Consider the following 12,791-nt stretch of genomic DNA (forward strand, 5'->3'; position numbering starts at 1 on the left):
CATTTTTATTTATTTCTTGCTTCAAGATCATTCCATAATGGAGACCACCAGCAGTATGAAGGTGATGAAGAGATCCTGCACTACACAAACAGGGCATAATATACTCTATTAGTATGAAGGAATCTTCCTTATTCATTTTTTATGTATTTTTTTATGTTTGACCTGTATTTTACATTTTGCACGACATTAAATTACATTCAGCATTAACGGAAATGCCTTAAAAAAAGGAAAAATGTACATTTTCCATTTTTTTACGGGATTTTTTACAAAGTGATGATTAAAGAGGTAGTTGCACTCAAATGGGTGAGGTTTTGAAATCTGACCTTTGAATTTTGTTTCACTGAACAAAACTACTGTACTGTACTGTACGGAATTTTACTGGTTTATTTTAGATGATTTTTGTGTATTTTTAAAATGCTGTAAAAATATGCAAAAATAAACTACAGTACAAATTGCAGCTGTATGTCTTCACATCTTACCTAAGAAGTCTGATCTGTGCATTTTTAATCCAATTCCTCAGCTAAGTGTCATCAAATATTTGTAAATTGGAAGATATACAGAGTTGTTTGATATGCTACTGTGTGTTATATGTATCAGAAGAGTTTATTTGCAAAAACAGATAAAAATCGTTTATGTTTAATTGTGTTAGCTGTTTATTTTTAGTTATTGTCAAGTTGTCTTATTCAAGTTATTATTACTTAATCAACAAAACAACTGCAGATTGATTGATTTCACTTAGAATGCACAATTAAAATCAGTTTTTGCAAATGAACACTTCATAAGTATGAGCGTGACAGTTTTTTCTGGTCTTCTTGAGTTTATGACTTGTAAACACAAATTTTTGTATTAGTTGGGATGCACAAAAATTTCAGTCATAAACTCCAGATTCATTTGGAGTTTATTTGTGCTAATTTCTTGTCTGCTGTAATCCATTACAGATAAAACTGCCCCTAAATGCCACATAAAAACAAAACAAACCGTGGCCGGCTAAAAATGAGCTGCTGTGTGGAGCAGCCATATACCTATAAAGCATTCTGTGCGTTGCTCTTTTGAATTCTCCTGTGGTTATGTCTTTAGCAGCTCTGCCTTGAAAACCTTGAATTTGTTTACATAGATTGGCAGTGCTATAATACGACTACGCAGTCGGTCGAATCCTTCGCTGAGCGCTGAATATAAATGCAGGCTGGTCCTGTGTTCGTGTACGCTGCCATATTAAATCACCTCTAGTGGCTGAATATGTGTTTGAAATCGATGCTCAGGTGTTGAAGAGAGTGATTTAGCACGTTCTTTTGAAAGATATGGCACTTGAGAGTGTCTCTGGATGGCCAATTACTGACCATGTGACATCGCTGATCATCTTTTTGTCCTTTTGAAATGTGCATCCTCTGTCAGTCATAAGCAGAAATATGTAAAGACTGTTGCATGCTTGGAATCTTAAATCTTGATGCGGCACCAGTTCGACAATTCTTCCTGTCTATGACGGGTTTATTTTTTTTCCTCCGTTGGCAAGTTTATGCTTTCTGTGAGTAAGCCTGCGCTGTTGAATCAGCATTTCACTGCATTCCTTTCTCCGTTCTGTACATCACAATGTGTTGCTGTGGTTAAAAAAAACAAGACTTTCTTCTGGTCATGTAATGCCACACCAGCAAACATGTTGTTTAAGATGTGAACTCAACCCCTCATTTGCAGATTATAAGTGTATTTTATGTACTCGCAACAGAACCCTTAGTGCTCAGTGCTTAGGAAAACCACCACGGCCTAAAAAGGAACCACATCCTGCGCGCAGATGGAGCGTGCCATTACTTTTCATTCTTTTTAGTGGAAGACGTACTGCCAGCACAGTAAAATGAAATGGCCTTATTTGCATTAAGCTGGAGGAGAATAGCTTTTAAAGTGGGTTAGGGTGAATCTGAGCAGACGGGACTTTCATAGAACTGGTTTGAAGAGGAAAAAGAGGAGAGACGGAAAGGTAAGAGGCTTAACGCGCTTGAGGGCTTTGGTGTTTGGAGAACCAAGCTGTGAGGGAAAGTGAAACTGGGCATCTCGCTCTCTCTTTTCCTCTCTCTGCTTTAGCTAATGAGGTTCCTCGCTGTCAGAGTTAGACTGATGTCCGATGAGGGGGCCAGATGTTCTTGGATTTTGCGGAACTGCAGTGCGATTGCTGAAGCTACCGGGGTGTACAGGTTAAACAAATTGTTCAGAGAGAGGAAAAGACACACCACCAGACTCTATTAGGATGCTTTGTGATCTAAAGTCAATGTTGCACCTTCTCAGCTCTTATTGCAGCTTCCAACTGTGCTGTGGTTTGTAAGAAAGATGGCAGAACAGTCTCACCATCTTCACTAGAATACTGGACATCCCTTTAAGTTTTCAACTTTAAATAACATTTAATAGAATTGTGAAAAACCTTGTTGCCTGTCTCTATCAGAAATAGAGGGTCTCTGCTCATAGGCAGGCAAATGGTTTGCCGGTAAGATAGTGGGGGTTATTTCTACACTATACGCATTCCCCAGGCATGGCATAGGGTTTTTGATGCAAATGATAGCAACAACGAAGTACTTATGAAATTATTTACATGCACTTGTTTACTTGCTAGCTCACAGCGTTGAAAGCAGAGGAGGTGTATCATCACCACAGTGCAACTTCTGGGGCTGCGCATCCCAGCGGAGGATGGACATGAAACACATTCTCTCCTGAAAGTAGGATTCTTGGACGGCTATCAAAATGAAAAAGGGGGTTTGGATGAAGTGGACTTGAAATTGATTATGTGCAGGAATTTTCTTATGTAACCCATGATAGAATTGAATGAAAAATAAAACCGTTGTAATTCTACACTCTTCATTTTGTATTGATATAAAGAACCATTCATTCAAAGGTTGTATAAAAAAATCTCTTTCTCACCTTTATTTAATCTGAAGTACCTTTAGTCTCCACAAAGATGTGAAACAGAAAGGTTCTTCAGATGTTAAGGGTTAATTGTGGGACCATTTAGACAAAAAGGGTTTTTCTATGGCATCGCAAAGCACCTTTATTTTTCAGAGTGTATACTTAATGACCTGTGACCAAAATAAAAAAAAATTGGGATCATTTAAAGAATACTGTCAAAACTCTAATAAAGTTGAATACATTTGTCTTGTTTTATTTTGTTGGATGTTCCAGAATATAGAAAGTTTAACGGTTTACTATGACATGAGGTGCGTAAATATGACAGGATGCTGAACTCTTCCTTAAGCATGCAAAAATAGGGAAAAATATCCTGAATGACATTCATGAGTTCTGACCACTGTACTGAAAAAAGTACGGCACATACGGCAACTGAGACACAAATTTAAATACAAAACACTTTTATGGAAAAAATCTGACCGAAGCATAAATGTTTGGATAAAGCCTGCATATCAATGCAGTATGAAAAGCAAAAAGCTTTGTTCGGTGAGCTGAGAAGAATCCCCGCCCTTTATTAACCATCCAAGTTCAGGTCAGCATCATTACCATATTACAGCTCTTATAGCATGACAAACAAACATCCTCTCTCAGAAAGACAGCTTGGACGACAGATTGAAATATTGTGCAAAATCTGCAACTCTGCTTTTTGGATGATGGATGGATTTAAAATGGGTGAAAGGTAAAAAATATGCAACACAATAAAAATAGACGTGCACCCTGTGCAGTTAGTTGAAAGAGTTTGGCTGGCATAGAAGGAAGATGTAAAATATTATGCAGAATAAGAGAACACTAAAAGTAAGTAATAGTTCACCCCAAAATGAAAATTCTGTCATCATTTACAATCCCTCATGTTATTTCCAACTAGTTTGACTTTTGTTCTTCTGCAGAACACAAAATAAAATATTTTAAAGAAAGTTGGTAACCAAATAATGGCAGTATCCCTTCACTTCTATTGTCACAAAACGAAATAGGTACCACAGCTGTTCGGTTAACAACATACTTTAAAATTTGTGTTTTGCGGAAGAAAGTCAAATGACAAGAGGGTGACAGGTAAAAGATGACAGAATTTTCATTTTTAGGTGAACTATCCCTTTAAGTTGTATGTATAGACTTTTTTCATAATTCCAGGTTTGGGATGGAAATGAATGTTGCTAGTGACATATTCAGGAAACAATAGCAAATATCGTTCCTTTCATTTCCATTTGCCCCAAGAGAAAAATCTACTTTTCCCATGACTTTACAAAAAAGGAAAAATTTGATGAATTTCAGCTGTCAGAAGAGAAGAAGACGTCAAATTTACAGTAGCATCCTTAACTGCTTTAGTAGAGACTCCATTTCAATTTTTAATTCCAGCATATATATAACAAAGTGTTAAGTTATAAAAATATAACAAAACGTGTATTCAAATGAACGAGACTTAGGAAAGTAATAAATGTGAAAATACGAGACCACAATCTGTGAACAGGGAGAGAGGCCTGTTTATGTGACTGTCACGTGAAAAAGGGTGTGTGTGTGTGAGAAAGAGAGAGAGACAGAGAGAGAGAGAGACAGAGATTCCCCTACGTTCTCAGTGGTTCATTATCCTCTCTGAATGGGTTTCTGCTGACAGATAAGTTCCAAGCAAATGTCTCTCTATCATAATCACCGGCTTTTATGATCATTTTGCCCTTGCTGCCCTTTCGTGATGTCAGAAAGTATTGAGTGCTTTGAAAAATAGAAAGTGAGTGAGAAAATATATACTGTGTGTGTGTCAGCGTGTCTCAACGAAACGTCCTTTGCGCTTAGGGAATAAACACTGCTTATACCCCACATATGCATGTATGTTTTTCTTTATTAAATAGATTAATAACAACAATCTAAATAACAGAAATACAATTTTGTTGCTAAAATATTTTTTTTGATTATTAGAACAACAAATAAATAAATCATTAACTATTAATAAATGATTATAAACTTTTTATTATGCATGCACTTATTCACACATCCCTGCAGTTACAAATGACAGTCTGTTAAATACTCGCAGCATTTCTTGTGAAGACACCCAACACAGTTTTGGCGAGAAGAGGCGGGCGCCTCCAATTTCTCTATACAGGAAAAACCCTGCACGTGGTTGAGATTTGACTGACCTGATTTTGTGACTTAATGACAATCAGTTTATTGATTCAGTCCCTTTAAGTTGTATGTATAGAGTTTTTGCATATAATTCCAGGTATGCACAGGTAATAACAAATAAATTAATCATTAACTACTAATAAATGATTATAAACTTTTTATTATGCATGCACTTCATCCCTCTGCATAAATACTATACAGTTTTTACATATAGATTTATACTGTATGTTTTTATGAAGAACTGCATGCGATTTTTTAAACACACAAAATGCCAAATATTACTAAATGAAAAGTTTGGTTCCAAAATGAGATTACTCCATTTTTAAGTTTTTCAAAAAACATGTTTTTTAATATTTTCATAATGTTTTATTGTGTTAGTTTGCTGTATTTTTTGTTTTTATATCTTAAATTAAAACTGCAGTTAATATTATTTGGAATGCTCAATGAAAAACCTGATTTTTTATTTTTTTTAAACGGAGTTATCTTATTTTGAATCCAAACTCTTCATATATATCAAAATAACCTTTTGTCTACAAAGCAGATAAGGATAAGAGTGTAAATTAAATCCGGGTGTAATCTTGACAAAAGGTTTCTCGAGACCTGTAACACAAATCTGTAAACGTCACTCGGTCTCGCTCAGCACACGTGTCAGCGCTTCAGGACTCTCTTCCGGTTCAACATGGCGGCATCCATGGCTTGCAAGGCTGTAGTGAGAGGACTCCGAGGAGCAAGTACAAAACATCTGTTTGTGAACAGAAATAAGGTAACACTGCGGCGATTTTAGCTTTAACAATCCAGCACGTGTTGAGCCAAACGAGTAAAAGACTCTGTCGCTGTCTGATAGTTTGAAGCTGCTGACAGGATGCTTTTTCATGTGTGGAGCTGTCAGATCAAGCAAAAGTGTCGTTTGATAAATGTACGATCGTTTCAGTGTGTGATGATCGATAGTGATGGTAGTTTAACGTAATTTGATGATGCATAAACGATCATTCTCCTATTGGGACTCTTATGGAGTGTCTATTGCCCTGTCACACTTGTGATGTGATACTGTAAGCATATAAATGTATTAATACAATTGCATGTCCTGCAATTAGATTACGATGAATTTGAGATGAATTGGAACTGATCCTGGATATTTATGGTTGTGTTACAAAGGTTCTTTTCAAGATTATACCCTATGCTTTGATTTTGTGAATTAAGTTGTGTGTTTGGGGCTTTTCTGGTCTTTTTTTAAAGCTTTATGAAATCATTGTTTCACCTTCAGTTGTGTCCTCTGTTCAGGCTGTCTGGGGGCAATAGGCCAGAATCATGTCCATCTATCAACCTTTGACCCATCAGTGACTTAACTCTTGCTGAGCTGGTCAATGACATTTGCTGTCAGTGTGAGGCAAAGGTTTAAAGGTCGATTCTAATATTTGCCTTAGACTCATACAAAAAGCTCAGGAATTGAACCTGTTTTTCCTGTTACTTTTATGTGTTATGAAACATGCGTTTGTTTCATAAATGTTCTTGCTATTTGTTGTCAGAATGCTTATACAAATTTTACAAATTCTCAGTTTTCACTTCGGGTCGGGTGGTTCTTCACCTCCACGTCGTGGATTAACCCTTACATATGTGACATCATTCAATAAATCTTTTAATGATATGGAACAAACACACTGTTTACAGTATGCCATGATTAATCTGCTGCGAACAATAGTGTTCAATAGGAAGGGGAATACTGAAGTGAAGTTAACCTAAATGAGGTGATGCGTTTCATGTACAGTAGAATAAAACATATCTTTGATAGGCAAATGATATGACAGGAGTCTTGGAAATTCAGTCATTGGGACAGTTGGAGAGTTAAAAAGAAAGTTTCAAGTAGGTCATTGAATGGCGTCTTATTTTCTGTTTTCATTCTGACTAATTTTCCTAAATAGTTCAAGGTCTATTGTTGGCACCTTAAACAAATCTGTTCCAGAGGATAGAGACTCTCTTTGAGAAGTTCTCTTTGTATTCTTCTTTATCAAACTCTGTACCAAAAAGTAATTCAAATGTAGATATACGTGTACATGCAGGTTATTTATTCGATAATACAATCCGAATAATCCAAACCTATTATCTACAATTTTTGAGGTTTGAAAAAATAATGTGCCGACCAAATAATCACCCTCATACAAGCAAAATCGCAAACTGGAGTGTAATGGTGCAATGTTGTGTTCACATTAGTGGCTACATTATCCTCTTTCAACACAATAATAGATGTCCTAGGTACTTCCATTAGCCATTAATACTTCCCTTTTTTGTAAAAAAGCATGATGTCTCCTAAATCATTTTTTTGTAGCAGATTGTACATCAGATTGTAGTGTACAGGACACATTCGATGTTCTGCAGTGACTTTTAGCAAACATGCAAACTGGCTCAAAATGAGGCGGAGGTGGTGCCATCCTGATCTTGTACACACACACACACACATAGGCATACCGTACCTTTAAGTGCATTAACCAAAGTGACATATTAAAAGTTCTAATGAAATGAGTTGAAAATGACAATTATGAGGTTATTTAAACATTACATTTATTTAACCAAACAGAATTACGCTTTCTATAATCATCAACTTTTCAGCCCACTTAATTAACCGGTTTTACTAAATGACTTAAATGATCAAAGCTCATTCACATCTTGCATTCTCTGGGATTCATTTTAAATGATTCAATGATCTCTTATATTTGCTAGTGACTGAAAAGTTCAATAGTTTAAATGATCGGTTGAAATGAGTCATTCGTGTGCGAGTCGTTCTGATCACGATGTGCATTCATACTGGCGAACTCGCTGTGTACATTATACGCTGATTCAACGATCCAACTGCACAGCTAAATACATTAATAATGTACTTCATGTTAATTTAAGAAATCTCAAGAAATTAAACGTACTATGCAAAACAAACAGACACGAAACACAGCCAGCTCTTGTTCTGCAACTCTATTAATCGCCTAAAGGCCCGGTTATACTTGACTTTTCGCGTCCGTGTCCGTCTCGCGCACAAATGCGTCTGAGGGCAGCGCCGAGTCATGTCATTTACAGACCCACTGCAAATTAATGATTGAGGATGTGTTTTCGCCATTGCAAACATTCCGAGCAAACAGCAAGACAACAAGAACAACAACCAAACAGTTTGGAGAAGGATATGCTTCTAAGCTTACTGTTCTTGGTTTCAGCGTGTTGGTTTTGTATCATTCTTCTTCGATAATGGTACATTGCACAGTTTCTGTGTGTATTGACATGTAGTGGACTAGTGCACATTTTTTCCATATGCGCTGTTGTAGGCGGCACTACTGCGGGGTCTCAAAAAGTGGACTATCGTGGAACCTTCTAATGACGAAAATTTCGTCATGTGGACACGGACGGACCATACTTCCCGCTTAAGTGTGCTGATAACCAATCCAATGCCGCAACTGCAGTTACAAATGACAGTCTGTTAAATGCTCGCAGCGTTTCTTGTGAAGACACCCGACATAGTTTTGGCAAGAGGAGGCGGCCGCCTCCATTTTCTCTATACAGGAAAATCCCTCCACATGGTTGATATTTGACTGACCTGATTTTGTGACTTGATGACAATCAGTTTACTGATTCAGTTCCCAAAATACAACACAGAAAGATGTCACGAGGAAACATTAGTTAATATTACTTCCATATTAAACTGCCAAATCATTTAATTCATTTGGTTTCTCAATCTCTGGTACTTTTGATATTCTAATGATTAGATTAGTCCCTTTAGTTTAGGGGTTTAAAGTTATGTAGAGAGATTATACAGAGGAAAATGTCATTGGATGAACACCAATTCAGTAAATAGGGCATCACTTCATTACTCAGTGCAGTCCATGCTGCCCTAAGATCCGGAGTAGTAGTGCATGCAGAGTGCTTAGATAGCATATATTTTCATTTCCGTGGTATAATGAGATGCAACCCGCTGCAACTTGGTACAAGCCTCATCCATCTGAGATCGGCTCCTGCTCTAATGAGATGGTACATAGTGCCAAGTGCACTTATACTATCTTTATCGCAATGTCTTTTTTTAAGGCATGTTTGCTATCAGAAATGACATCTTTATGGTATAAGATGTTTAAAGCATGAAGATTAAAAAAGGTATTCATAAAGATGATCTCCAAAGGCCTGAAGATTGTGTGAAGGTCACGGTTAATTTCAGAAGCTAGTCTTTTAAAAACCGATGTCATGATGTTCTTAGACATAAATGAGATGTAGATTAGGGCAGCAGTTTTCTATCAGTTTGGACTTTGCAAGTTTGGATCACGTCCATATTTCTCTGTCTCTTTAGGAGTCTGGCTCTCTGCCAGTTGCTGACATTGATCAATGATCTTTTTATTCAATCAGTTACCGCGTACGTTGACGCTATCGGCCGTCACAAACCTTTGCACTCGGAATTCTTCTACCAGTGTCCCTGAGATTTTACTATTTCCGTTTTATTAAACTTTTACCACAGAGATAGGCAGCAGCGATTGGCCAATCAGATGTAGTGCCGCTCAGGCAGACGCATATCGCGCCAATTCAGTCTCCTCTATTTTGACACTTTAAAAATTAGAGATGGGTTGTCTTCGACAATACCCAAAAAAAGGAGATTGATTTGAGACGGACGATGTTCGATAATGCCAGAGCTGCCTCAAACATTTCTGTCTGGAAGCAGAGATAATTCCAAAGCTGTTTTCCTCACATCACAGATCTCACAGCTGTGCCTCCAGAAGTTAAAGGAACGTTTGCGGCTTGTTCGCACAAAATATTTACGTGAGGACTAAAGTCGTCAAAGCTCGTTGGCCTCACATTACCGTGGCAGCTTGAGAAGCGCGACTGGAGTGCCGAAACAAGAGAAGCGGAGTCCATGGGATGAGGCTACGTGCTGAATATTTTAAACCGGGGTGGGAGGGTGCGACTCCTCTGGTGAAGGAACTTCAAACAGCATGCGTTGCTCCCATCTGTCCACAGCAAGAACACATTTACATTTCTTGGCCGCCAGGGATACAGTAGAGCAAGTTTTCTGTAACCGGATTTAAATATCGTTTCACCAAGGTTAATAGCCATTTCCGTTACTCATGAGGGCTGTTTAGGCGTTTTCAATAATTTAGGAAGGCAGCGATCATTCAAAGGACTTTTGGCAGTGTTCTCAAGGAGACGTTCCTACTTCGAATGCTCCTGTGGGCCACATATATTCCGCTCCATTTGGGATAATTCTTCTGTAATGATGATTATGATGAGGCTGAATTTAGTGTTACAGAAAATTAAAAGTTGTGATGGCTGTTTCAATGGTAGTTGAGGAAAAGTTAAAAGTCATACGAATCGGATATTTCTTCTGTTGGCATGTTTTCTTTCAATTATCTGAAGGGACCATTTTAGGGTCTATTGCAGTGTAAAAAATGAACAGTTGGTTTAAGTTGACTCTTTCACCGCCATTGACGAGTTATCTCGTCATTTAAAAAAACGGTTCCCCGCCAAAGACGAGTTATTACGGCAATCAGTGTTTGTACTGTTGTACAGCAGGTGGCGCTATTACACACCTTTGGGAAAAAGTACAGAATCCCAGACCCTAGAACGTTTATGTTTTAGCGGTTTTTAATGATTGTTCTGAGTGGAATCTGGGCGGAAGCTTTGTTAAAAGAACGTAAATTCTCTCAGCTGTTTTGTCAAAGTGATACATTTAAGAAGAAACCTACCCTCATTTACTGAGTGATAAAAAACGAACAAATGAAGATAGAAGAATATGGTTTCTTTTATTTGAAAGCTGAGACTCTGTTCTTTCATTTGACATATATTTGACATGTTTGTCCATATATTCTTTACAGAAAATTTTCTGTGAGCCATTAAAGTTGGGTGAAAATGTTAAATAACGCTGGCGTAGGCTGGCAACTTTTTTTAAAGAGGCTGGCGGCGAATGAGTTAAAAAAGTTTTTCCAACTTAATTTTAAGGCTAAGGCTAGTCCCAGACTAAAAAAAATTTGTGACCTGTTTTAGCTCAATATAACTTGCCCAGAAATATCTTAAAATATAACCGTGCCATTGTTTCGTCTCAAAATGCACTGCATTATTATAAAAATGATAATTATCTTAACTCAACTAAGGCATAGTGCTTAAACCGGGCCTATAATTCCATACCAAATATTGCTTGAAAATAAAAAATATTTTTGAATGATTTATTTTCCTGAAAATCCTAGTTAATGTTATCACAATGTTATGTAACGGAAGTCAAACAATTCAAAACTTGAATCACCCGATTGCTATGCCAATTTCAGCATATGGTTCATGAAGTTCTCCATCCTTCAGAGTAGCGAACGATAAGATGCTTAAGGTCACCCTCACATCTGTCTTGTTATCCTAAAAGTATTGTATATAAATAAAAAAATCATTCCAATTGCCTTTTGCTATCACAACTAGAAAATACACACATTTATAATAAAAATAAAATTGAATATGCTGACAATTAGATTTACGAGGTAATTCTTGATGAGGTCTTCAGGACTTTCTCACAGGAAAAGAAAAGGGCCTTCAGGACACTCGTCTCTGTGAATATTGGTGAATCAGGTGAATATTTACAGTCTGTGATAAAGCAATTGTGGTTTCTTTATTTAAAAGGAGATTATACAAATAGATAGAAAAGGGAACCAGAAAACATTGATTTACAAAAAAATATATTGATAACAGACCAGATCTGGTGCTGCAAGTGTGTCACAACATGAAGCTAGCTCTCCAGACTGCCTTGGATGCACTCTGAAGTTTTTGTGGAGGCTGTGGATTACATGTAAAGTAATTTCTGTGATCCTGCCTGTGAAAACAAGCTAATGCCATTTTTTCATAAGTTACCATTTTATAACCTTGATATCTTGTAACATTAACTGAGTAAGAACATGTGAACAATTGAAATCACATTGAAATTAATAATTGAAAACAAATTATGCTTTAAATCTCAAAATTACATTGAGACTTCAGCCTGGATTCCAGAGACAGGGTCACACATTGGTTACTAACAATTATAGAAATTAATTACCGTGTAAGTTATCACAAAAGTGTTCTCATTAAACCATATCAAAAAGCTTTAGGTCCAAAGGAGAGCATCATGATTGTAAAACCCTTACAGTCTTTGAAACATATTTTTCATTCAAGACCTAACATTTTTTTTAGACAAAGCAGCTAGGTAAACGAAGATAACGTTAAACACAAGATTAGAGACTTACATCATTGTTTTAGGCGAGAAATATATGAACAAATTATAGCCAATGTCTTAAAATGCTGAAATCCAGCCTTGAGCGTTCTGTCCTCGCGAGTTGAGATATTGTTGAATAATATAGTTTGATAGATGGAAAGATAACATATCTAGTGTAAAGTAATTTCGACACATGCTCCCCACATCCCAACTTAATACATCCATCTACACCGTACGCGTCCGGTGCAATGCGACAATAAAAAACATTAAGAACAAGGCGTTTGCCACATCCAGTGGGGGACAGAATTTCTGTGTATAATGGGTTTTATAGTCTTGTCGTGTTGCTTCGGGCTGCCGGTGTGTGTTGCAGACAGGGTGTTACCGTTACCAACCTGTACAATGTAAGGTCGCGCAAGTTTTAAATTGTCTGTTATTTTATTGCATTCATGTTTACAAACAACTGAAACATGTATTCAAACGTTGCAATATGTAATATTTTAATTAAAACTAACTTCCAACATAGCTTCCATCCTAGTTCGATGGCCGCTGA

At 37.0% G+C, this 12,791-nt stretch overlaps 1 protein-coding gene and 1 long non-coding RNA gene across 2 annotated transcripts in view; one reads left to right on the top strand and one right to left on the bottom strand.

The window, feature by feature from the left end:
- LOC130410318 (uncharacterized) overlaps window positions 1-12,791 on the bottom strand; it is a 44,660-nt gene that overhangs the window by 11,631 nt on the left and 20,238 nt on the right. The gene's annotated exons all lie outside the window — the stretch shown is intronic.
- suclg2 (succinate-CoA ligase GDP-forming subunit beta) overlaps window positions 5,672-12,791 on the top strand; it is a 95,650-nt gene continuing 88,530 nt past the window's right edge. The window contains exon 1 of the mRNA XM_056734921.1: window positions 5,672-5,818. Within this exon, the coding sequence (XP_056590899.1) occupies window positions 5,735-5,818 (84 nt within the window). The 5' untranslated portion in view covers window positions 5,672-5,734. The remainder of the gene's footprint in view (window positions 5,819-12,791) is intronic.

The sequence above is a fragment of the Triplophysa dalaica genome, chromosome 21, assembly GCF_015846415.1.
Source record: "Triplophysa dalaica isolate WHDGS20190420 chromosome 21, ASM1584641v1, whole genome shotgun sequence".
Classification (NCBI taxonomy): domain Eukaryota; kingdom Metazoa; phylum Chordata; class Actinopteri; order Cypriniformes; family Nemacheilidae; genus Triplophysa; species Triplophysa dalaica.